The sequence below is a fragment of the Solenopsis invicta genome, chromosome 1 (assembly GCF_016802725.1).
Source record: "Solenopsis invicta isolate M01_SB chromosome 1, UNIL_Sinv_3.0, whole genome shotgun sequence".
NCBI classification, from domain to species: domain Eukaryota; kingdom Metazoa; phylum Arthropoda; class Insecta; order Hymenoptera; family Formicidae; genus Solenopsis; species Solenopsis invicta.
Window position 1 is genome coordinate 10,241,756 of NC_052664.1, and position 27,461 is coordinate 10,269,216.

Genomic DNA, 27,461 nt, shown 5'->3' on the forward strand with positions numbered 1-27,461 from the left:
TAATTAAATACACTAACAGTGTGATGGTGGTGGTGGTGGTGGTGGTGGTGGTGGTGGTGGTGGCGGTGGTGGTGGTGGTGGCGGCGGCGGTGGTGGTGGCGGCGTCGGTGGTGGTGGCGGCGTCGGTGGTGGTGGCGGCGTCGGTGGTGGTGGCGGCGGCGGCGGCGGCGACAGCAGGGGCGGCAGCAGCGGCGGCGGCTGCAGCGGTAGTGGTAAGTTTCTTTTTTAAAGAAATTTTTGTTTTCTGTCCGCCGATTTCGCGTGCTGGCGGAAGCGGTCGCGGGCGGCGGGCGCGGGCGGTGGGCGGCGGCGGCGGGCCCCGCGAAAATTGCGTGCGAGCGGCGGTGGGCCCCGCGGAAATCGCCGCGGAAAACGCCGCGAAAACCGCCGCGAAAATCGCCGCGGAAAACCGCCGCGGAAATCGCCGTGGAAATCGCCGCGGAAAACGCTGCGAAAAACCGCCGCGGATATCGCGGTATTTTACATACGAGATGGTTCTAATTGCGGGCTTCCCTTCTCTCCCCAACATCATCCTCGGCGGTACATACCGCTCTGTCGCGCGGCTTACCACCACCTTTCAATCCCACCTCTTGATCAGTGGGTGTCACCACCCACAGCATCTTGAGGATCACCACCCACTCCATGTATCATTATCCCCCTCCCGGGTAGGACCGCAGGCTGACTCCCACGCGCGGGTCAGTTCAGCGGGCTGACCATCACCTCCCAAGCTAGGTCTCGCGGGTCACCACCCATGTCAGACCATGCGGATCATCACCCGCTCCGCGGTATATACCGCAGGTACCCCCGCGCCAACATTCCCCCCTCGCCACTCACCGCCCTCATTGCTCCCAGATTAGAACTGTCATAGACTTACTACTTTTGTATTATTATATCACATGTATTTTACGATTTTATTAATCTTTAAATTTTTTAATTTGAATCAATAACAGCAGAATTAATATTTTTTTGTTTGAATATTTATCTTTCACACACACATACGCGCATAGTTATTTCATGAAAGTATATTATGTTCGTGATTTCACCAAGTAATTCCATTCTTCTTTAATCATATCTGCTGCTTTTTTGGCAATCATATATACAGGTATATTTGTGTGGCCCGATATAATTTTGGGCATAATAGATGCATCTACCACTCGTAAACCTTGAACACCGATTACCTGCAAAACATTGCACATAAATTTATAAAAACACGTTGCGCTACTCACGATATATTTCGTAAATATTTTTACTTTAATTCATTCTTTTTTTTTTTAAGTAAATACCTTTAATCTGGGGTCGACGACAGCAGTTGGGTCTCCACTAGGTCCCATTTTACAAGTGCCGCAAGGATGATAAAGCGTGGTAGTTATTATCATTATTACACATTCCCAATGAGTATCAGAATCATATTTGTACTTATTACATTCTGTACAAGTAATATTTATCAATTGAGAATCAAACGTCTGCATTGTTTTCGTTTGACCAAGGCGTATCGCAGTTCTAATACCTGCGATCATGGGTTTTACGTCGTCTGGGTCGTCGAAATAATTTGGCACAATTTCTGGTTTAACATTAACATCATTAGCTAATAACGTTGTTCTACCACGGCTTTTTGGTTTTAACAATATTACCAGAACGCTCCAACCGTAACAGTTTTGGTACTTGGACCATTGTTGAAATATTGCGTCTTTAAGATTAAGTAAAATTTTTGGAAGAAGAAAATCTTTTATTGTAACGGCGTTAAACAATAGTTCGATATCCGGTAAACCTTTATCTTTTTCTGATTGTTTTTTATTGATGAAACCAAGGGCCTCGCATCTGCCTGACATCGTTAATGGTCCCGTTTGTTTGTTTAAATATTCCGATACAAATGGATTTTTAAGAGGATTGAAAGCATCGTATAGCATTAAATTTAACGGTGCGTTTATTGTCCACGTTAATCCAAAAAAGGCCGCATGATCCATAAGGTTCTCGCCGACTGGCGCATCTTTTACTACGTCTATGCCTAGTTTAGTAAGATGTTTTGCTGGTCTAATACCTGACAGCATCCACAATTGCGGTGATCCGATAGCACTTGCACACAGTTCATCAAGCATGGTAAAACTATAAGTGTACTTGCGAAAGAAAAGTGATTTTATGTATAAAATCACTTTTTATGTATAAAATCACTTTTTTTTCGCAAGTACACTTATAGTTTTACCATGCTTGATGAACTGTGTGCAAGTGCTATCGGATCACCGCAATTGTGGATGCTGTCAGGTATTAGACCAGCAAAACATCTTACTAAACTAGGCATAGACGTAGTAAAAGATGCGCCAGTCGGCGAGAACCTTATGGATCATGCGGCCTTTTTTGGATTAACGTGGACAATAAACGCACCGTTAAATTTAATGCTATACGATGCTTTCAATCCTCTTAAAAATCCATTTGTATCGGAATATTTAAACAAACAAACGGGACCATTAACGATGTCAGGCAGATGCGAGGCCCTTGGTTTCATCAATAAAAAACAATCAGAAAAAGATAAAGGTTTACCGGATATCGAACTATTGTTTAACGCCGTTACAATAAAAGATTTTCTTCTTCCAAAAATTTTACTTAATCTTAAAGACGCAATATTTCAACAATGGTCCAAGTACCAAAACTGTTACGGTTGGAGCGTTCTGGTAATATTGTTAAAACCAAAAAGCCGTGGTAGAACAACGTTATTAGCTAATGATGTTAATGTTAAACCAGAAATTGTGCCAAATTATTTCGACGACCCAGACGACGTAAAACCCATGATCGCAGGTATTAGAACTGCGATACGCCTTGGTCAAACGAAAACAATGCAGACGTTTGATTCTCAATTGATAAATATTACTTGTACAGAATGTAATAAGTACAAATATGATTCTGATACTTATTGGGAATGTGTAATAATGATAATAACTACCACGCTTTATCATCCTTGCGGCACTTGTAAAATGGGACCTAGTGGAGACCCAACTGCTGTCGTCGACCCCAGATTAAAGGTATTTACTTAAAAAAAAAAAGAATGAATTAAAGTAAAAATATTTACGAAATATATCGTGAGTAGCGCAACGTGTTTTTATAAATTTATGTGCAATGTTTTGCAGGTAATCGGTGTTCAAGGTTTACGAGTGGTAGATGCATCTATTATGCCCAAAATTATATCGGGCCACACAAATATACCTGTATATATGATTGCCAAAAAAGCAGCAGATATGATTAAAGAAGAATGGAATTACTTGGTGAAATCACGAACATAATATACTTTCATGAAATAACTATGCGCGTATGTGTGTGTGAAAGATAAATATTCAAACAAAAAAATATTAATTCTGCTGTTATTGATTCAAATTAAAAAATTTAAAGATTAATAAAATCTTAAAATACATGTAATATAATAATACAAATATGTGTTTATTGTCTTAAATAGCTTTCGGAATGAATGATAAAGGCTGTTAAAGAAAAACCACATACAGTCACATGAAAACAACTTAAATTAAAATACGTAAGAAAGGAAATTTTAAAATCTAATTAAACTTGCAATTGAATTGATTCTTTTGCTGTCTTATTATATTTACTTCATAATTTCATAATTATCTCGAACACTGTAATAAAAAAATTTAGCGGCGGTCTCCCAGATCTCAATCTGGTAACAATGTATATAAAAAATAAATATATCTAAAAATTAATTTTGAACTTTTAACACTTATCTACTTTTTATAAAATAAATGACATTTATACATGTAAAATAATAGCCTTCTTTGAAATTTTATTAATCATTTCATTAAGAATAAATGATTTTTATAAATAATTCACGTTTATTGATCAAAATAGAGGATGCTAATTTAAGATAATAGAGTATACTAATTAATATGGCAATATAAGAACTATATATTAATCAAACAAAAGATTAAAAATATAATAATTATGTATTTATGTTTGTGAATGTAACATGTATTGATTTTGTATCACACATTGTTGTACCTGTTTTGTTAGCAAAACATATTTTTGAAAATATACTATTAAAATTTTACTATAAATGTTAATAAAAAAATTGTTCAATAATTAATTATTTTCAATAGTTTTAGCAAAAAATATTAAGTATCGACGTGGACTTTCCATCCCGTCACAATAGATACATGTTTTATCATGCCATAACATTTTAGATCCGCCAAAAATACAATGTCGTTGCATGAATTTCGATATTATGGTCCACTAACGGCACAATTCCGTTGCAAAATAAAAATATTAATAAATAAATATAAAAATATTAATTTTATCTAAAAACGAAACAAAATATTTTGATTTCAATAGACAGAAAAATATCTTTTGTAAGACATATATTAAAAATCCGTCAAAGTCTTATCAGACAGTTTCATAGAGCGCTGTTGTAAGCGTCGCACGTTGAAATTGTTACAAAATTTTTTAGAAAGTGACAAATGTATGTTTAGACATGTATTAGAAAAAAAAAACATAAAAGTAACGGCGATGATGGCGTTTTTTAATAAAGAATTTGTCAAATTAGATTTTGCATTATGACTTCTTTTATCTTTATTTAAAAAGCATAATTATCTTTATCATAATTTGTACATTGAAAAAATCAATGACACTTTTGTCATATAAAACTCAAACTATCGATTAAATCTAATAAGAACTCGTTTGGAGCTGCGTGAAGTTGGCCCCCCCCCCCTCAAACTATTAAAAATTTAGTAACGATCATTACTATTTGATTGGTGGTCTTTTGGTGGTGTTTGGTAGTCCATTTCCGACGATTGGTAGTCGAAATTTTAATTAATAATACAAAAAAAACATACTCGCGTGAAGTTGGCCCCCCCTTTTATAAAATTCGGCTTTCCAGACTGCATAAGAAATGATAACAGTAAGCATTCGTTTGGTGGTCACTTACTGACGTTTGGTAATCCATTTTTGATGATTGGTAATTAAAGCTGTAATTAATAGTACCAAAAAAGGACAAACTCGCGCGTGAAGTTAGCTCCGCCTTCATATAATTCGGTTTTCAGACTGTATAAAAAATTATAATAGTAAGCATTGGTTTGGCTGTTGCTTACTGACGTTTGGTCCATTCTTGATTATTGGTAATTAAAATTGTAATTAATAATGCGAAAAAAACATACTCGTGTGAAATTGGCCCTACTTTCATAAAATGCGGCTTTTCAAACTGCATAAGAAATTATAACAGTACGCATTTGTTTAATGGTCGCTTACTGACATTTGGTAATTAAAACTGTAATTCATAATGCGAAAGAAAGGTATGTGATATCTAATTTTTAATGTTTATGTTAATGTGATCCAAGAAGTTATGTGATCTTACTTTTGTTAAAATTTATATTTTTTCTTATATTTCCGGTGCGTCTTATGGACCAAAATGTAACGAGCTATAGGCTTAAAAAGATACGTAGTGAGTTAGGTTAAAAGAACTATTTACCGTAGAACACGGTGACTTTGGTACGTGAGATCACCATAGTACAGTAACACCTTTTAATTTAAAATTTTATACTCATATTTTCTATTGTCACAAAAAATTGTGATCTAAACTTTACAAAGCAATTTTCTTTGTTTCAGTAGTTAATATTACCCCTCTCTGAAATTTTAAAGTTTAAAAAGTGTTGTATCAAAGTCATCTGTTTTATAATTAAGGCATTTTGATCACATTGTATACCTTCCATTGCAGAATGTATATATTGTAATTCTTTGAAGGGTATTGTTTAACGTTTCTGACGAAAGTCGAAAAGACGTTATCAAATCATGAAGATATTTTTTACATATATTTGAACGTCTTTGAAATCTGTCATCTTTCAGATTTTTATATATGTCTGGAATGTAGTACTCAAGTGGTACTATTTTTTAATCCAACCTAAATGTATTTTTTCCAAAAAAATGTATGAAATCTTTAAATTGCGCCAATTATAAAGAGAATATATTGCTGTTTGAAATAACTGTTGTGCTACTTTTAACGAATAAAATGCAAGTGATAGTATATTTATTTTTTAAGCAAAACCCAAGTAGCGGTATCTTTAATTCCTTTTTAAATAAAATTCAAGTGATACTGTCTGTGTATTTTTATTGAAACATTTTTCTGTTCTAACCTAAGTGGATGTACTTAATTTAAAAAAGTTTCAATGAAATATGTTAATTTAACATTTAATCTCAAAAAATTAAACAGAAATAAGAATGTTTTATTAAAATAAAAAATTTTTAAACTACAAAAAATTGGCGCTGCTGTTTTACAACATTTTATTTAGATTATAGTTAGACATTTAGCAGCGCCAATTTTTTGTAGTTTAAACATTTTTTATTTTAATAAAACGTTCTCATTTCTGTTTAATTCTTTGAGATTAAATGTTAAATTAACATATTTCATTGAAACTTTTTTAAATTAAGTACAGCCACTTAGGTTAGAACAGAAAAATGTTTTAATAAAAATACACAGACAGTATCACTTGAATTTTATTGAAAAAGGAATTAAAGATACCGCTACTTGGGTTTTACTTAAAAAATAAATATACTAGCACTTGCGTTTTATTCGTTAAAAGTAGCACAACAGTTATTTCAAACAGCAATATATTCTCTTTATAATTGGCGCAATTTAAAGATTTCATACATTTTTTGGAAAAAATACATTTAGGTTGGATTAAAAAATAGTACCACTTGAGTACTACATTCCAGACATATATAAAAATCTGAAAGATGACAGATTTCAAAGACGTTCAAATATATGTAAAAAATATCTTCATGATTTGATAACGTCTTTTCGACTTTCGTCAGAAACGTTAAACAATACCCTTCAAAGAATTACAATATATACATTCTGCAATGGAAGGTATACAATGTGATCAAAATGCCTTAATTATAAAACAGATGACTTTGATACAACACTTTTTAAACTATAAAATTTCAGAGAGGGGTAATATTAACTACTGAAACGAAGAAATTTGCTTTGTTAAATTTAGATCACGATTTTTTGTGACAATAGAAAATATGAGTATAAAATTTTAAATTAAAAGGTGTTACTGTACTATGGTGATCTCACGTACCAAAGTCACCGTGTTCTACGGTAAATAATTCTTTTAACCTAACTCACTACGTATCTTTTTGAGTCCATAGCTCGTTACATTTTGATCCATAAGACGCACCGGAAATATAAGAAAAAATATAAATTTTAACAAAAGTAAGATCACATAACTTCTTGGATCACATTAATATTGTTACATCCAGCCTTAAGGAAAAGAAAGGCTATCTCTCAAAAGATGCCTGGGACTTGAGGAAGGCAGGGAAGGATGCAACAAAAACTCTTTTATTCTCGTGACCGCACTAGTGGGATGTGCGGCACGAGCCGAACGCACTTTTGATGATTCCGAAATTATGCGTCAACGTGTAATGACACGCTTTAACGCCTTTTCAGAATCGTGCGATCGTTGGTCCTAATTTGAGTCAGAGAATTCAATCTCTATAACTCGGGATCGGACCGAGTGCAATCTTTTCGAGTCGGGAGGTTAGTGTGTGAGTACGAGATGGGTTGATGAAATAAAATTTTACATTGAAGCTTCTTTTTAACTAGAATTTAACATATATTCTGATACTTGAAATTTAGATACATAAGGTTTCTATAAAGTTGTGCAAAAGAATTAGCAAATAAATACATAATCGGTTATTGTTATTTAATAGAAAAAAAAAGGAAAACAGTATAACAAGGTGATCATTATCAACTAGAACAGGAGTACGTAATCAGTTAGTTTATTTAAAATATAAAACGATTAGGTAATGATTATTCCCAAGATTAAAATTTAAGTACATTGTTTAATATGAAATTAACATTATTTTTGAGGGTTGAAAACATTGAGATTTACAAGATGGAACATGATTAATAATCAAGGATACAAATAATTAAGAATTAATGTTAGTGTAAATTACCTATTTTAATTGAAAAAGCTAAACGGTGCATTTTAAATAATTGATCTAGAAACTATATATATATATATATATATATATATATATATATATATATTGAATTAACATAGGTATTAATTTTTGAAAATTTAAGCTATCCGCATTATTATATACACAGGAGGAGATGGAATTAATTAATTTCGGTTATGGAAATCGTAATTATGCGTTGAGATTCACATTTTAACTATTGAATCGAATCAAAACCTAAGATTTAAGAATGGAAGTAGAACATTTACATTTACATAGAGATTTAAGAAATATTTAGAGGGAAAGTCGCGAATTGTCTAAAATGAGAATTGCTGTATTAATCCGAAATAAAAATAATAATATTGGGAACAAGGAGCTGGGACATGAACGGCTGTGATTGCTCATTAGCGATTGATTCCTGGCGAGTTGAATGGAAAATTGAAGTAAAACCGAAAAAGAGAAAAAGAAAAAAACTTACTTATGGTAGCAGAGAGATGACGCGTTTTCTGATTTTTGGAGATTGTTTATGGAGAACGATCTTGAAACTAGACAGTCTGCGTCTCGCGCACAGATTCTAAGTTCAAAATGATTTTAAAAATAACGCGCACAGCTTCGATACTTGCAACGTGGATGTGAGTGCCAAGTTGGAATTTTGAATGCCCGAGACGTTCGAAGCTGCGTATTTTATAGGGCTTAGGAAAAGGGCGTGAGATTAGTTTAGTGGGTGAGATGAGGATTTGGTTGGGTAAAGCCTTTTGAGCTTTTTCCCTTTTCTTGGAGATTCCTTGTTGTCGAAATTTTGAGCTTATTCGTTGGGTAGTTCACCAACGCTCACCACCAATCATCTTCTCGGATGATCTCTCGTTGGCTAATTTTCCATCTTCTCCCGATTTTTCTTAACTCTAAAAGGGACGAGCTGTTGCATTACCCAATCGCTTAAGGGATTCGTTATCTTACGGTTTCTCTTCTTGGAACGTTCGGTCCCGATTTTTTATATCGCCGCGTCCGTTTATTTGGGACTCGCTTTCCATATGAATCATCTTTCCGTTCGTGATGAAACATAGGTTGGAACAAACAAAGCCGGGTTGTAAATTTTGATTTTATAGTTTTATAGTTTCCCTCCGGCGTCGCGACTCAATCTTATCTCTGATTGTTGCCAGACTTTTATAGCGTTTGGATTTTTTTCTCTTTCGAGTCCAGGCTTTGTTCATCTATATGAATTATTAAATAAACATCGTTGCTTGTAATTTTATCATCGCACGATTTCTCCCTTTTTTGCTTCTATTTATTGCTCCGGATGTAATATGTGGCCATTATATATATACAGTGGATCAAAAAAGTATTGGCACACTCACTTTTTTAAAAATATCTTTATTTATTGAAATGATATTATAATACAAAATATGTATTTTCGTGTCTTCTAACATACAGAAATAGTGTATTTTTCCCGAACTCGAAATAATGTGTTTATAGAAAATAAAAAAAGAAAAACAGAAATTTCTTACTCAAAAAAGTATTGGCACACTTATGATTCTAATATAAAGTTCGCAGTTACACGCTTTTGTTTACATTGTAAGGATACAGATGTAAACAGACTTTGTTTATATAACTCACTTCTTTTGATTTACGCAGTCAGTCTAGATTTACGCTCAGTAGAGAAAGCATGGCTGCTAAAAAAAGCGAATTGTCTGCGTTCGTACGAAACCAAATTGTTTTTCTGCGTAAACGCGGTGAGAGTTATCGAAAAATCGGTAAAACGTTAAAGTTAAGTTTCTCGACAGTGAGACATGTAATAAAAAAGTATGAAGAGACTAATTCTACGGAAAATAGACCGCGATCAGGGCGGCCAAAGGTCTTAACAGTAAGAGAGCGACGTAATATTATAAAACAAGTAGTAAAAAACCCATTTGTGAGTGCTCAGAGTTTGTCTGCCGATATCGAAACATCTTCGGGAAAGACAGTTTCTGCTCAAACTGTACGAAATGTTCTGCTAAAATTTATGGCAGAACAGCAAGAAAGAAGCCATTCATAAACGACAAAAATAGGCAAAAACGTCTTGGCTTTGCTAAAGCGTATATTAATAAATCAATGGAGTTTTGGAAGAATGTTATTTTCTCTGACGAGAGCAAGTATAACATTTTTGGATCCGATGGAAAGAAGTTTGTGTGGAGGAGACCAAACACCGAATTGGAAAAGCAGAATATTCAGCCGACAGTGAAACATGGTGGAGGACACGTAATGGTCTGGGGTTGTATGTCGTACAATGGAGTTGGAAATTTAGCATTTATCGAAGGAATTATGAATGCTCAAATGTATATCGATGTGTTGCGAGATAATTTACAACAGAGTGCAATTAAATTAGGCATACAAGAAACATTTCAGTTTCAGCAAGATAACGATTCAAAACACACGGCCAAAAAAACACGAGAGTGGCTTCTTCAAAACGTACTCAAACAGCTTTTTACACCATCTCAATCACCAGACGTTAATCCGATAGAAAATCTTTGGCATATATTGGACTTACAAATTCGAAAAAGAAAAATAGGCAATAAGAATGACTTAAAAAAGGTACTATTAGAAGAGTGGTCAAAAATTTCTCCGGAAACAACACAAAAACTTGTGGAATCGATGCCAAATCGATTACAAGCTGTAATTAATGCCAAAGGCCTGCACACAAAATATTAACAATTTGCTTTGTCTAACAATTCTAAAGAACTATGGACTTTATATTAGAATCATAAGTGTGCCAATACTTTTTTGAGTAAGAAATTTCTGTTTTTCTTTTTTTTATTTTCTATAAACACATTATTTCGAGTTCGGGAAAAATACACTATTTCTGTATGTTAGAAGACACGAAAATACATATTTTGTATTAATATATCATTTCAATAAATAAAGATATTTTTAAAAAAGTGAGTGTGCCAAAACTTTTTTGATCCACTGTATATATATATATATATATATATATATATATATATATATATATATATATATATATATATATTCCGAGAACAATGTTTGATTTTTTTCTTATAATAGTCGGGTGATAGTATTATTTGTAAAAGAGAAATCGTGGAGTTCCGGGTATAAGTATTGTAAATTTTACAGACAATCCCTTAGCTTGTTTCGCATAATTTATATAATGAATGCGAAAAGGGAAATCGTGAAATCCTCCGGATGTAACACCCCCCCGCGTTAGACAAATGTTGTTGGTGTAAAACACAACATTTGCAACATTTAACGAATTGATTTTCCTTTTCGCACGTCGCTCAAAATTTTTGAGGAAGAGGAAGGAATTAGGCAACCTCCTTAACCTCTTCCTTGATTCCTTCGTCTTTCTTTTACATGTTTACTTTGTTATTTTTATACCTTTTACTATTTTATACTCCTTTTTTTTATCTTAAGATTCTAACGTATTCGTGTGGGTAGCTCAATAAATCATAACTATTAGCACGGCATGCACACATGTTTGATGTTAATTTAGACAATAGGTCGTGAGGCTTTCTCCTATTCTAGAAACAATATTAACCCCTCTGGTTTTCCTTTAAGTGCTGAGACTATTGTAATACGTGAATGTCTTCGGGCTCTTTTTCACTTTTCTTTTCTCCTTTCCTTCCCCCCTGCCCTTTTTTTCTTTTTCTGTTACTTGGGTGAAGCCTCTATGGGCTCCCCCTTCCCCTAGGGTTTTATCCAGTGCTCACAGGCATCCGGATAATTTTCCGATGCATCCTAGCATCAGTTTTTTAGTGTGCACATCGTCGGAAGTTTTCCTTTTTATAGGATTAAACTAAGGGTGACGAGTGCGGAATTGATTTGTTAATTGGCGCAAGCAAAATAAGGATTGCCGCAGGTGGGGTCTGGAAGGCAAGTTTATAATTCTAATTAATTTTATCGACTTGCGAGTTTTGTTATCTCGCATGGAGTTTAAGAGAGAGCAACGGTATGCTGAGATTTTGAAAACATTCAGATGTTGAAAGGGAAAAATTAAAGAAATAATTTTATTATAAGGTGAAGAAAACCTCATCATGTTATAATTTTTAATTTAAAATTTATTTTTCCGATTTCGATTGGTGAGATTATAGTTTTATGCTGGTAAGATTATTCTCATTAAAGCGTTATGATTTACGAACTGTTGATTTATCAAAAGAAAAGTCTATCTTTTGCTTTAGCAATTATGTAAAATAAGGAGTTACAATGTTAATAATGATGTATTTAAATTTATAAGCTAAAGTGAATATTACAAGTTGTTTAATCGCTAATTAGAGCGCTTAGTGTTACAATTACTTATTTGCAATAATGGTATAATCTAATTTTCCTTGATCCCAAGATTATCCTAGTAATGTTTATAATTTCAATTATGTATTCATTTATTCATAACTTTTATTTAAATTTAAAGAGTTTATATGTCTAGGATTATCTTGCGCTCATGTGGTCAATTATTTAAATTTTTATTATCCTGAGCTTATCTCAATAGTATTTACGTGGTTTATTAAGTAAAAATTTCTATTTATTTACTTATTTATTGTTTTATGTAGAATAAGGCACGTTTATATAAGATTAACTCAGGGTTGTGGTAATCTATTGCGCTTACAAATAAAAATCAACGTATCTTGTTAGCAATGTTGACATAATCGTATAATTATCGTGAATTTAATGACTCTAACTTATAGGAAACAGTAACTTATAGGTTCGACCTTTTTACGATATAAAAAGAAGTATATAATGTGCATACTGTTAAGTACAAAAAATTATAAAAATAGTCTACATACTTCTACAATTATTCAATAATTTTTTTCTTTTGCTAATCTAATTAACTATTTCTTGCGTTACGCTAGGTAGTGCGCTATTTATGATTTCCTGGGCCCGCTCGGCGCAACCCATGCGGATCAGTAGTTCCTGCGGGTTGTTCATTTCTTCGTTACTCCCGCATTTTAATTCAAGTGAGATAGTCGCCGCGTCCTTCCTCACGGATCGGAGGATTCTCATCCACCCCTCCCGCTTTTCTAGTAATAGACGAGCGAGTTCACGGGCCCTTCGGGATCATCTCGCCTTTTCGTCGGTTGGCTGTATGTGGGCAAGCCCACACGGAAAAGCATCCCACTGGGAGGTTTGGCCGGATCCATTAAAGTTTGATCCAGATCGCTTCTTTCCAGAGAAAAAGAATAAAAAACAGTATGCCTACATTTCGTTCAGCTCTGGATGGAGAAACTGTGTAGGCCAGAAATGCGCTCAACTTGAACTGAAAATCTTAGTGGTTGCTATTCTCAGAAAATGGAAAGTAGAAAGCGAAAGAACAATGGACACGATCCAATACGGTGAAGTTATCGTTTTGGCACCCTGCGAGAAATTTCGATTTACGGGTTTCGATGTACAAGTATTATTGGCCCTACGACTTCATGATCTTTCGGAAGGATAATATGGTCACTTAAAATAAAAAAAGTGAATTAACTATGGATTGCATTTGCCTCGATTAATAATACACGAGATACATAATAAAAAACTTTATTTTTTGTATTGATATAATCGCTTTTGTGATCTAAAAATTAAACTTTTATGTGAGATTATAATGTTACTTTAACAATCTTGCAATAGTATAATTCAAGCCTTAAAATAAAGTTTTTTATTATGTATCTCGTGTATTATTAATCGAGGCAAATGCAATCCATAGTTAATTCACTTTTTTTATTTTAAGTGACCATATTATCCTTCCGAAAGATCATGAAGTCGTAGTGCCAATAATACTTGTACATCGAAACCCGTAAATCGAAATTTCTCGCAGGGTGCCAAAACGATAACTTCACCGTATTGGATCGTGTCCATTGTTCTTTCGCTTTCTACTTTCCATTTTCTGAGAATAGCAACCACTAAGATTTTCAGTTCAAGTTGAGCGCATTTCTGGCCTACACAGTTTCTCCATCCAGAGCTGAACGAAATGTAGGCATACTGTTTTTTATTCTTTTTCTCTGGAAAGAAGCGATCTGGATCAAACTTTAATGGATCCGGCCAAACCTCCCAGTGGGAAGCTTTTCCGTGTGGGCTTGCCCACATACAGCCAACCGACGAAAAGGCGAGATGATCCCGAAGGGCCCGTGAACTCGCTCGTCTATTACTAGAAAAGCGGGAGGGGTGGATGAGAATCCTCCGACCCGTGAGGAAGGACGCGGCGACTATCTCACTTGAATTAAAATGCGGGAGTAACGAAGAAATGAACAACCCGCAGGAACTACTGATCCGCATGGGTTGCGCCGAGCGGGCCCAGGAAATCATAAATAGCGCACTACCTAGCGTAACGCAAGAAATAGTTAATTAGATTAGCAAAAGAAAAAAATTATTGAATAATTGTAGAAGTATGTAGACTATTTTTATAATTTTTTGTACTTAACAGTATGCACATTATATACTTCTTTTTATATCGTAAAAAGGTCGAACCTATAAGTTACTGTTTCCTATAAGTTAGAGTCATTAAATTCACGATAATTATACGATTATGTCAACATTGCTAACAAGATACGTTGATTTTTATTTGTAAGCGCAATAGATTACCACAACCCTGAGTTAATCTTATATAAACGTGCCTTATTCTACATAAAACAATAAATAAGTAAATAAATAGAAATTTTTACTTAATAAACCACGTAAATACTATTGAGATAAGCTCAGGATAATAAAAATTTAAATAATTGACCACATGAGCGCAAGATAATCCTAGACATATAAACTCTTTAAATTTAAATAAAAGTTACGAATAAATGAATACATAAATGAAATTATAAACATTGCTAGGATAATCTTGGGATCAAGGAAAATTAGATTATACCTATTATTGCAAATAAGTAATTGTAACACTAAGCGCTCCGATTAACGATTAAACAACTTATAATGTTCACTTTAGCTTATAAATTTAAATACATCATTATTAACATTGTAACTCCTTATTTTACATAATTGCTAAAGCAAAAGATAGACTTTTCTTTTGATAAATCAACAGTTCGTAAATCATAACGCTTTAATGAGAATAATCTTACCGGCATGAAACAATAATCCCACCAATCGAAATCGGAAAAATAAAGTTTAAATTAAAAATTATAACACATGAGGCTTTCTTCTCCTTATAATAAAGTTATTTCTTTAATTTTCCCTTTCAACATGAAAGGGAAAATTAAAGAAATGAATGTTTTCAAAATCTCTTTTGAAGTAAATATTTTTACTTTAATTCATTCTTTTTTTTTTTAAGTAAATACCTTTAATCTGGGGTCGACGACAGCAGTTGGGTCTCCCCCTTTTATGTATAAAATCACTTTTTATGTATAAAATCACTTTTTTTCGCAAGTACACTTATAGTTTTACCATGCTTGATGAACTGTGTGCAAGTGCTATCGGATCACCGCAATTGTGGATGCTGTCAGGTATTAGACCAGCAAAACATCTTACTAAACTAGGCATAGACGTAGTAAAAGATGCGCCAGTCGGCGAGAACCTTATGGATCATGCGGCCTTTTTTGGATTAACGTGGACAATAAACGCACCGTTAAATTTAATGCTATACGATGCTTTCAATCCTCTTAAAAATCCATTTGTATCGGAATATTTAAACAAACAAACGGGACCATTAACGATGTCAGGCAGATGCGAGGCCCTTGGTTTCATCAATAAAAAACAATCAGAAAAAGATAAAGGTTTACCGGATATCGAACTATTGTTTAACGCCGTTACAATAAAAGATTTTCTTCTTCCAAAAATTTTACTTAATCTTAAAGACGCAATATTTCAACAATGGTCCAAGTACCAAAACTGTTACGGTTGGAGCGTTCTGGTAATATTGTTAAAACCAAAAAGCCGTGGTAGAACAACGTTATTAGCTAATGATGTTAATGTTAAACCAGAAATTGTGCCAAATTATTTCGACGACCCAGACGACGTAAAACCCATGATCGCAGGTATTAGAACTGCGATACGCCTTGGTCAAACGAAAACAATGCAGACGTTTGATTCTCAATTGATAAATATTACTTGTACAGAATGTAATAAGTACAAATATGATTCTGATACTTATTGGGAATATGTAATAATGATAATAACTACCACGCTTTATCATCCTTGCGGCACTTGTAAAATGGGACCTAGTGGAGACCCAACTGCTGTCGTCGACCCCAGATTAAAGGTATTAACTTAAAAAAAAAAAAAGAATGAATTAAAGTAAAAATATTTATTTCAAAAGAGATTTTGAAAACATTCAGATGTTGAAAGGGAAAATTAAAGAAATAACTTTATTATAAGGAGAAGAAAGCCTCATGTGTTATAATTTTTAATTTAAACTTTATTTTTCCGATTTCGATTAGTGGGATTATTGTTTCATTGTTATGCCGGTAAGATTATTCTCATTAAAGCAAAAGATAGACTTTTCTTTTGATAAATCAACAGTTCGTAAATCAACGTTACGAACGTTGATTTACGAACTGTTGATTTATCAAAAGAAAAGTCTATCTTTTGCTTTAGCAATTATGTAAAATAAGGAGTTACAATATTAATAATGATGTATTTAAATTTATAAGCTAAAGTGAACATTATAAGTAGTTTAATCGTTAATCGGAGCGCTTAGTGTTACAATTACTTATTTGCAATAATAGGTATAATCTAATTTTCCTTGATCCCAAGATTATCCTAGCAATGTTTATAATTTCATTTATGTATTCATTTATTCGTAACTTTTATTTAAATTTAAAGAGTTTATATGTCTAGGATTATCTTGCGCTCATGTGGTCAATTATTTAAATTTTTATTATCCTGAGCTTATCTCAATAGTATTTACGTGGTTTATTAAGTAAAAATTTCTATTTATTTACTTATTTATTGTTTTATGTAGAATAAGGCACGTTTATATAAGATTAACTCAGGTTTGTGGTAATCTATTGCGCTTACAAATAAAAATCAACGTATCTTGTTAGCAATGTTGACATAATCGTATAATTATCGTGAATTTAATGACTCCAACTTATAGGAAACAGTAACTTATAGATTCGACCTTTTTACGATATAAAAAAAAAAAGTATATAATGTGCATACTGTTAAGTACAAAAACTTATAAAAATAGTCTACAATTATTCAATATTTTTTTTTTGCTAATCTAATTAACTATTTCTTGCGTTACGCTAGGTAGTGCGTTATTTATGATTTCCTGGACCCGCTCGGCGCAACCCATGCGGATCAGTAGTTCCTGCGGGTTGTTCATTTCTTCGTCACCCCCGCATTTTAATTCAAGTGAGATAGTCGCCGCGTCCTTCCTCACGGGTCGGAGGATTCTCATCCACCCCTCCCGCTTTTCTGGTAATAGACGAGCGAGTTCACGGGCCCTTCGGGATCATCTCGCCTTTTCGTCGGTTGGCTGTACGTGGGCAAGCCCACACGGAAAAGCTTCCCACTGGGAGATTTGGCCGGATCCATTAAAGTTTTATCCAGATCGCTTCTTTCCAGAGAAAAAGAATAAAAAACAGTATGCCTACATTTCGTTCAGCTCTGGACGGAGAAACTGTGTAGGCCAGAAATGCGCTCAACTTGAACTGAAAATCTTAGTGGTTGCTATTCTCAGAAAATGGAAAGTAGAAAGCGAAAGAACAATGGACACGATCCAATACGGTGAAGTTATCGTTTTGGCACCCTGCGAGAAATTTCGATTTACGGGTTTCGATGTACAAGTATTATTGGCACTACGACTTCATGATCTTTCGGAAGGATAATATGGTCACTTAAAATAAAAAAAGTGAATTAACTATGGATTGCATTTGCCTCGATTAATAATACACGAGATACATAATAAATAACATTTATTTTTTGTATTGATATAATCGCTTTTGTGGTCTAAAAATTAAACTTTTATGTGAGATTATAATGTTACTTTAACAATCTTGCAATAGTATAATTCAAGTATAATTGTTAATCTGAAAGATTATCTACGAGTATTTTTAGAAGAATTACTTTAATTTTTTTAACAAAAAGAATAATAAGAACATTATTTACAAAGTTTTATAAGTGCCAAACCTTAAAAGATTACTTTCAAAAAGATTATTACATTTAATTGATTTTCAAACAAATTTAAATGTTTACAAAACAAATTCTTTAAGATTTTTTTCTTAACTAGTAAGTTAAATGTCTTACCTAATTTTACTTCTTGTATTAGTTTTTTCGAGATTACAGGTACACTCGGAAATATTCGATGCGTCTCTTCTATAACTCTGTTGAGATACTTTGAGTTCTTCAGCTGCTCTTCAGTAGTTGAGGTCTCCAAATCTCTAAAAACCTCTTCATGTTCTTCGTGAACTTTTTCCTGGTGATCGAGATTATTGCTCAAGAGAAAGAGTGTCCAACATACAGCTACTGCAGTTGTGCCGTGTTCTTGTTATTATTTTCATATTATTTTACAATTGTATAAATACATTATTGAGTGATATAAGAGAAAATTTTATATTAAGATAATTGGAAAAATTTAATTTTAATTTTGGATATTATCGCCCTCATAATCGTGTCAACATTTGCTCTCAACTCATTATCAGTCATAAGAGTGTCGTCTTTTGCATTTTCCTCTAATAATAGATCTAGGAATGTTATTTTCTTCTTCTTATCTAATACAACACATTTTATTAAATAAAACAAAAATACGTCAAATGTATGCTGCATAATTATAATTTACAATAATACCTATATTATTATCCTTATTTTCAAGTTTGGTTAGGTCAGTTTTTGAATGTCGTTCAAGCTTTTTCTTTTCTATCACCTAGAATTTACCATGTTTATTGTAAATGTGTGAATTCTTAAATAATGTGTAAAAAATTTAAACACTATTACTGTTTTAAATCTATTCTTTCTTCTACCTCATCCCCAATTTTATGCACTATTTTAAGTGTTGATTTATATTGTCTTCCTGCAGGCGTTAAATAATACAGCCAGTCAATCTAAAGCCACGATTAAAACATTCGAGTCATTGTTAATTTGGCTATTCTAAACGTATCAAAATACGATTGGCATTTTATTGAGGTGGAAGCAAAATTTAACACAAGTATGTCATTCTTGAAGAATATCATTATAGCGGAAAAAAGAGGTGAACTATTGCGATAGATGCGAAGTGGGTTGGAGGTAGTGGGGATCTCGTTAGTCATTCAAATTTAGAGATTATATCCAAAATTAAATATAGTTACCAGAGTATAATAGTGCAATGGTTTGCTCCACAAATAAGTTCAATTTCTGGTTGGTTGTGATTCATAGATTTCCGCCATTATGCGCAACGGTTCACCTTTCTTTTTACATTATGGATAGCGTAATACACCAATGTTGTGCGAAAATTGAAATTATATGCAGGGTCTTCCAAAAGTGTTAAAACCATTTAATATTTTGAAAACTAATAGCGAATTCCATTAGACTGCACTAGTGCGCACTGATGTATATTAAAGCCGCTGTACACTGATCTAATCTCATTTAAAAATAAAATATCTTGAATAATAATATATATATTTTACCAAGTAGCATAATAAAATATCAAATAAGTATTTCACAATTTAATCTATTTACATATTTATGTTAATATATATCGTTCATCAATTAGTGTACGGCGGTTTTAATGTGCACCAATGCTCACTAGTGCATCTAACCAAATTCGCTATAAGCAATTTCAAAAGAATTGATTCAGATAAAAATTACAGGATTTAAAACAATCTATTTATGATCCTATCATTCTAATCTTGTATAGCGTTACTAAGGTCAAATGAAGATTACATACATTTTTTTAAATTGAATTTTTTACTTTTAGAATTTAATTCTAGAATCAAATAGATGATGTCAAGAGCTTTTCAAAACATTATAACAAATTTAATTTTTATTTTGTACTTTCCGAGTTATGCAGCTTGAAAGTCATTATATACTTATAAGCCTCAAACTCGGTAAGTACTTAATGAGTACTAACTTTATTATAAGTGTGTCGAAAAGTTATTGACATCAGTTATTAGATTTTGGAATAAAAAATAGAACGCTTTGTTTAAAGTAATCATTGTAACCTTGATTTGACCATGGCAATACCACCCAAAATCAAAATGATAAGATCAGTAAATAGATCTTTTTAAACCCTACAACTATTGTCTGAAATTCTTTCGAAACAATTCTTTCGAAAATGCTTATTTTCTGAAATATTAAAGGGTTTTCATACTTTCGGAAGACCCGCTAAAATTGATTTTTAACATTATTAAGTATTAAAATACTAAGTGTTTTATTAACAATAGCAATATAAAAATTTTGGAACTGACTCCTGTATTACTGTTATATATTCGGCTTGAACTCTTCCTTGAACACGTAAATTCATACCCATCTGCAAAATAATAATTTATATTTTTGTTACCTTTACTACGTCGTTTATAAAGTTATATTCAAACTTAATATTTATTACTTGTAAATACAACAATAAGGTCTGCTTTCTTAATTAGAAAATTTTGCTAAATAAAAATTTAGCGCGTCAAAGTGCCGCGCAACGACCAAAATCTTTCACGCAAATTTAGTAATAGATATCACTCACCATTCGTATTCGTACGCGTACTTCAAAGGCTTATGCAAGTTCTAACTACTCACACATGTACAACTTTGTTGAAAATATTGAGTATACTGGTCATCAGCTGGAAATGCGCACTTTTTATAAATTCGCATTGAAGAGGGGAGTGCTGATGATATGTCACCAGTCTTGTTTATGCAACCTTGATGGTTATCTCTTAAACTGCGTAACATGATAACATAGCAACCAAAACTTGCCGGAATATTGTTGCTCTTTCGTGAATTTAAGTATGTAAAAATAATGATATATCAAAGAGAATAATCATATGGAGAACGCATATCACTAGAGCGGACCTTTCCGAACTTCTCACTGCAATGTTCGCGCAGAAATTTGACCTAATATTCGGTTTCGATCATCAATAACTGTAAACAACCAAAGCACGCATTATCTTTTTACTATATCGTCGTTTAAAATTTATAAAATATATATGTATGAATATGATTAAAAAATAAAATTACTTACAATTAGACCGAATGCGCATAAGGAAACTTATTTATACTAAGAAAATAATATTTGACACGTTTTGTTCGGAATTCGGCTAAGTCACGAGGCACCGAAAGCCTCGTTCAAACATCGCGCCCGTCTCGCGCTCAATCAAGCAGCAAATACGGAGCGCGAGGCTGGTACACACAATCGATGTGTGTCGACACGCGCTCGAATCGACCGCGAGCGTCGATATCTCGCGCGCGTGAGCAAATTACATCGGTAAAATCGAACTCGGAGCCCGCGATTCGCCTACGCAAGGCGATCGAGGAGCGAGAAGCCAATTAAATAAAAAACGAGGCTTTTAACGGTCTGTGCTTCTGGATTCATCTCATCTTTGCAGGCTCACTTCCACTCCGGATGAGCGAGAGCATTCGAGAAGCTTCTCGAAGTTTCTAGAGGGATCCAAAAGCACCGACACTATATAAGCGCCGAATTTGCGCGGGCCGCTCGCTTCTCGAAAGGTGCCTGCTCGAGTTTAGTCGCATACTGTGCACGTGTTTCGATACCTTACGCGAGTCAAGGAGTCGCTTGCTCCTAGCACCTGAAACAATAAACGCACTGTGTTAATACGTGAATATTGTAAATACTTGTAGATAAATAAAGTTTAGTGTGACAGTGAAATATAATACTTAGCCTTTCTGCTTCTTCTTTCCATCGCGAAGAACGCGTGCCGAAACACGTTTGTAATTTCAAACGCAGAACTGTTAATTTGATAAATATACGAGTATACATACTATGTGTCAATAAGTCATTAACAGACGGTTGTAAATTATTTTTATCACTATTACTTTCAATGTGTTCAGCATTTGTCTAAAAAATACATATTTCATAACTTTAACTTTTATAGTTTATTTCTCCCCTCGGGGTTTAGGTATACAATTCTACTTTTACAATATCTCTGTCTTAACCTAATGCAACGCACGCCGCTCTATTCCACGCACTCTCTCGCAAGTCACGCAACGCCAGTTATCTCACGCATTTTCCTTTGCCATATCTCACTTCTTACTCTCTCGCAATTTTTCGCTTCCGTCCCTACATATCTTATTGCTTCCTCTTTCTACGCATCGCATCTCCACGTAGTTCTGTACCTCGCACACCAATCTCCTCACAATCTTCGTCCTTCATTCTTGTCTGTTCACACACCTCAATCTCTCATTTACTTCCAACCGTCTCCATTCTCTCTCCTCTCCGTGGCTTCCGTTTCTCTTTCCATTTCTCTTTCTATTCCTCTTTTCCCATTCTCTCTCCACGCTCCTTCCTCTCTTCCTCTCCCTCCCTCTTCTTTTCCTCTCCTTCTTCACCCCTTTCATTTATTCTTCTCCCTCCCCCTCCTCTCCTAAAATCCTGAAGCATGCCACTTGCCAACTTTCTTCCTCCTCCCCCCTGTTTCTACATCTTTCCCAAACATGTTCCCATGTTTCCCTTTCTCCTCCGCATAATCTACATTTCTTTTCCTACTCTTTTCCTCAATATCTTCCTTTTTTCATCTTGTTTCCCAGTCTAAACCTCGCTATTCTCCTCTATCTACTCTCCCCCCATCCTTTCTTCAAATATAATGATACTCCTCTTTCTTTTAAAGTGATTTTATGTATAAAAAGTGATTTTATACATAAAATCACTTTTCTTTCGCAAGTACACTTATAGTTTTACCATGCTTGATGAACTGTGTGCAAGTGCTATCGGATCACCGCAATTGTGGATGCTGTCAGGTATTAGACCAGCAAAACATCTTACTAAACTAGGCATAGACGTAGTAAAAGATGCGCCAGTCGGCGAGAACCTTATGGATCATGCGGCCTTTTTTGGATTAACGTGGACAATAAACGTACCGTTAAATTTAATGCTATACGATACTTTCAATCCTCTTAAAAATCCATTTGTATCGGAATATTTAAACAAACAAACGGGACCATTAACGATGTCAGGCAGATGCGAGGCCCTTGGTTTCATCAATAAAAAACAATCAGAAAAAGATAAAGGTTTACCGGATATCGAACTATTGTTTAACGCCGTTACAATAAAAGATTTTCTTCTTCCAAAAATTTTACTTAATCTTAAAGACGCAATATTTCAACAATGGTCCAAGTACCAAAACTGTTACGGTTGGAGCGTTCTGGTAATATTGTTAAAACCAAAAAGCCGTGGTAGAACAACGTTATTAGCTAATGATGTTAATGTTAAACCAGAAATTGTGCCAAATTATTTCGACGACCCAGACGACGTAAAACCCATGATCGCAGGTATTAGAACTGCGATACGCCTTGGTCAAACGAAAACAATGCAGACGTTTGATTCTCAATTGATAAATATTACTTGTACAGAATGTAATAAGTACAAATATGATTCTGATACTTATTGGGAATATGTAATAATGATAATAACTACCACGCTTTATCATCCTTGCGGCACTTGTAAAATGGGACCTAGTGGAGACCCAACTGCTGTCGTCGACCCCAGATTAAAGGTATTTACTTAAAAAAAAAAAAGAATGAATTAAAGTAAAAATATTTACTTCAAAAGAGATTTTGAAAACATTCAGATGTTGAAAGGGAAAATTAAAGAAATAACTTTATTATAAGGAGAAGAAAGCCTCATGTGTTATAATTTTTAATTTAAACTTTATTTTTCCGATTTCGATTAGTGGGATTATTGTTTCATTGTTATGCCGGTAAGATTATTCTCATTAAAGCAAAAGATAGACTTTTCTTTTGATAAATCAAACGTTACGAACGTTGATTTACGAACTGTTGATTTATCAAAAGAAAAGTCTATCTTTTGCTTTAGCAATTATGTAAAATAAGGAGTTACAATATTAATAATGATGTATTTAAATTTATAAGCTAAAGTGAACATTATAAGTTGTTTAATCGTTAATCGGAGCGCTTAGTGTTACAATTACTTATTTGCAATAATAGGTATAATCTAATTTTCCTTGATCCCAAGATTATCCTAGCAATGTTTATAATTTCATTTAGGTATTCATTTATTCGTAACTTTTATTTAAATTTAAAGAGTTTATATGTCTAGGATTATCTTGCGCTCATGTGGTCAATTATTTAAATTTTTATTATCCTGAGCTTATCTCAATAGTATTTACGTGGTTTATTAAGTAAAAATTTCTATTTATTTACTTATTTATTGTTTTATGTAGAATAAGGCACGTTTATATAAGATTAACTCAGGGTTGTGGTAATCTATTGCGCTTACAAATAAAAATCAACGTATCTTGTTAGCAATGTTGACATAATCGTATAATTATCGTGAATTTAATGACTCCAACTTATAGGAAACAGTAACTTATAGATTCGACCTTTTTACGATATAAAAAAAAAAGTATATAATGTGCATACTGTTAAGTACAAAAAATTATAAAAATAGTCTACAATTATTCAATATTTTTTTTTTTGCTAATCTAATTAACTATTTCTTGCGTTACGCTAGGTAGTGCGTTATTTATGATTTCCTGGACCCGCTCGGCGCAACCCATGCGGATCAGTAGTTCCTGCGGGTTGTTCATTTCTTCGTCACCCCCGCATTTTAATTCAAGTGAGATAGTCGCCGCGTCCTTCCTCACGGGTCGGAGGATTCTCATCCACCCCTCCCGCTTTTCTGGTAATAGACGAGCGAGTTCACGGGCCCTTCGGGATCATCTCGCCTTTTCGTCGGTTGGCTGTACGTGGGCAAGCCCACACGGAAAAGCTTCCCACTGGGAGATTTGGCCGGATCCATTAAAGTTTTATCCAGATCGCTTCTTTCCAGAGAAAAAGAATAAAAAACAGTATGCCTACATTTCGTTCAGCTCTGGACGGAGAAACTGTGTAGGCCAGAAATGCGCTCAACTTGAACTGAAAATCTTAGTGGTTGCTATTCTCAGAAAATGGAAAGTAGAAAGCGAAAGAACAATGGACACGATCCAATACGGTGAAGTTATCGTTTTGGCACCCTGCGAGAAATTTCGATTTACGGGTTTCGATGTACAAGTATTATTGGCACTACGACTTCATGATCTTTCGGAAGGATAATATGGTCACTTAAAATAAAAAAAGTGACTTAACTATGGATTGCATTTGCCTCGATTAATAATACACGAGATACATAATAAAAAACATTTATTTTTTGTATTGATATAATCGCTTTTGTGGTCTAAAAATTAAACTTTTATGTGAGATTATAATGTTACTTTTACAATCTTGCAATAGTATAATTCAAGTATAATTGTTAATCTGAAAGATTATCTACGAGTATTTTTAGAAGAATTACTTTAATTTTTTTAACAAAAAGAATAATAAGAACATTATTTACAAAGTTTTATAAGTGCCAAACCTTAAAAGATTACTTTCAAAAAGATTATTACATTTAATTGATTTTCAAACAAATTTAAATGTTTACAAAACAAATTCTTTAAGATTTTTTTCTTAACTAATAAGTTAAATGTCTTACCTAATTTTACTTCTTGTATTAGTTTTTTCGAGATTACAGGTACACTCGGAAATATTCGATGCGTCTCTTCTATAACTCTGTTGAGATACTTTGAGTTCTTCAGCTGCTCTTCAGTAGTTGAGGTCTCCAAATCTCTAAAAACCTCTTCATGTTCTTCGTGAACTTTTTCCTGGTGATCGAGATTATTGCTCAAGAGAAAGAGTGTCCAACATACAGCTACTGCAGTTGTGCCGTGTTCTTGTTATTATTTTCATATTATTTTACAATTGTATAAATACATTATTGAGTGATATAAGAGAAAATTTTATATTAAGATAATTGGAAAAATTTAATTTTAATTTTGGATATTATCGCCCTCATAATCGTGTCAACATTTGCTCTCAACTCATTATCAGTCATAAGAGTGTCGTCTTTTGCATTTTCCTCTAATAATAGATCTAGGAATGTTATTTTCTTCTTCTTATCTAATACAACACATTTTATTAAATAAAACAAAAATACGTCAAATGTATGCTGCATAATTATAATTTACAATAATACCTATATTATTATCCTTATTTTCAAGTTTGGTTAGGTCAGTTTTTGAATGTCGTTCAAGCTTTTTCTTTTCTATCACCTAGAATTTACCATGTTTATTGTAAATGTGTGAATTCTTAAATAATGTGTAAAAAATTTAAACACTATTACTGTTTTAAATCTATTCTTTCTTCTACCTCATCCCCAATTTTATGCACTATTTTAAGTGTTGATTTATATTGTCTTCCTGCAGGCGTTAAATAATACAGCCAGTCAATCTAAAGCCACGATTAAAACATTCGAGTCATTGTTAATTTGGCTATTCTAAACGTATCAAAATACGATTGGCATTTTATTGAGGTGGAAGCAAAATTTAACACAAGTATGTCATTCTTGAAGAATATCATTATAGCGGAAAAAAGAGGTGAACTATTGCGATAGATGCGAAGTGGGTTGGAGGTAGTGGGGATCTCGTTAGTCATTCAAATTTAGAGATTATATCCAAAATTAAATATAGTTACCAGAGTATAATAGTGCAATGGTTTGCTCCACAAATAAGTTCAATTTCTGGTTGGTTGTGATTCATAGATTTCCGCCATTATGCGCAACGGTTCACCTTTCTTTTTACATTATGGATAGCGTAATACACCAATGTTGTGCGAAAATTGAAATTATATGCAGGGTCTTCCAAAAGTGTTAAAACCATTTAATATTTTGAAAACTAATAGCGAATTCCATTAGACTGCACTAGTGCGCACTGATGTATATTAAAGCCGCTGTACACTGATCTAATCTCATTTAAAAATAAAATATCTTGAATAATAATATATATATTTTACCAAGTAGCATAATAAAATATCAAATAAGTATTTCACAATTTAATCTATTTACATATTTATGTTAATATATATCGTTCATCAATTAGTGTACGGCGGTTTTAATGTGCACCAATGCTCACTAGTGCATCTAACCAAATTCGCTATAAGCAATTTCAAAAGAATTGATTCAGATAAAAATTACAGGATTTAAAACAATCTATTTATGATCCTATCATTCTAATCTTGTATAGCGTTACTAAGGTCAAATGAAGATTACATACATTTTTTTAAATTGAATTTTTTACTTTTAGAATTTAATTCTAGAATCAAATAGATGATGTCAAGAGCTTTTCAAAACATTATAACAAATTTAATTTTTATTTTGTACTTTCCGAGTTATGCAGCTTGAAAGTCATTATATACTTATAAGCCTCAAACTCGGTAAGTACTTAATGAGTACTAACTTTATTATAAGTGTGTCGAAAAGTTATTGACATCAGTTATTAGATTTTGGAATAAAAAATAGAACGCTTTGTTTAAAGTAATCATTGTAACCTTGATTTGACCATGGCAATACCACCCAAAATCAAAATGATAAGATCAGTAAATAGATCTTTTTAAACCCTACAACTATTGTCTGAAATTCTTTCGAAACAATTCTTTCGAAA

The 27,461-nt window shown here is 33.3% G+C and overlaps 4 protein-coding genes across 4 annotated transcripts; 3 read left to right on the forward strand and 1 right to left on the reverse strand.

Annotated features, from left to right (window-relative positions):
• Positions 1 to 424: 424 nt before the first annotated feature.
• LOC120358630 (choline dehydrogenase, mitochondrial-like) lies at positions 425 to 1,396 on the reverse strand. The gene is made up of 2 exons (XM_039453378.1): positions 1,284 to 1,396; positions 425 to 1,178 (listed from the first exon to the last, which is right to left on the reverse strand). The coding sequence occupies exons 1-2, from the start codon at positions 1,374 to 1,376 to the stop codon at positions 1,026 to 1,028; spliced, it is 246 nt and encodes an 81-aa protein (XP_039309312.1). The 5' UTR covers positions 1,377 to 1,396; the 3' UTR covers positions 425 to 1,025.
• An 805-nt stretch (positions 1,397 to 2,201) lies between these two features.
• On the forward strand, positions 2,202 to 3,449 carry LOC113003216 (glucose dehydrogenase [FAD, quinone]-like). Its single transcript, XM_026131714.2, has 2 exons — positions 2,202 to 3,014; positions 3,120 to 3,449. The coding sequence occupies exons 1-2, from the start codon at positions 2,202 to 2,204 to the stop codon at positions 3,270 to 3,272; spliced, it is 966 nt and encodes a 321-aa protein (XP_025987499.2). The 3' UTR covers positions 3,273 to 3,449.
• Positions 3,450 to 15,295: 11,846 nt separating this feature from the next.
• LOC120357938 (glucose dehydrogenase [FAD, quinone]-like) lies at positions 15,296 to 16,120 on the forward strand. Its single transcript, XM_039450011.1, has one exon. It carries the CDS (start codon positions 15,296 to 15,298, stop codon positions 16,118 to 16,120), a length of 825 nt encoding a protein of 274 aa, XP_039305945.1.
• Positions 16,121 to 22,670: 6,550 nt separating this feature from the next.
• On the forward strand, positions 22,671 to 23,495 carry LOC120357948 (glucose dehydrogenase [FAD, quinone]-like). Its single transcript, XM_039450082.1, has one exon. The coding sequence runs from the start codon at positions 22,671 to 22,673 to the stop codon at positions 23,493 to 23,495; it is 825 nt and encodes a 274-aa protein (XP_039306016.1).
• The last annotated feature ends 3,966 nt before the right edge of the window (positions 23,496 to 27,461 follow it).

Coding starts and splice junctions, on each gene's coding strand:
- LOC120357948 (XM_039450082.1), top strand. CDS start 22,671: ATGCTTGATGAACTGTGTGCAAGTGCTATCGGATCACCGCAATTGTGG.
- LOC120357938 (XM_039450011.1), top strand. CDS start 15,296: ATGCTTGATGAACTGTGTGCAAGTGCTATCGGATCACCGCAATTGTGG.
- LOC113003216 (XM_026131714.2), top strand. CDS start 2,202: ATGCTTGATGAACTGTGTGCAAGTGCTATCGGATCACCGCAATTGTGG. Junction 3,015..3,119: donor TCGTCGACCCCAGATTAAAG/GTATTTACTTAA, acceptor AATGTTTTGCAG/GTAATCGGTGTTCAAGGTTT.
- LOC120358630 (XM_039453378.1), bottom strand. CDS start 1,376: ATGATAATAACTACCACGCTTTATCATCCTTGCGGCACTTGTAAAATG. Junction 1,179..1,283: donor TCGTCGACCCCAGATTAAAG/GTATTTACTTAA, acceptor AATGTTTTGCAG/GTAATCGGTGTTCAAGGTTT.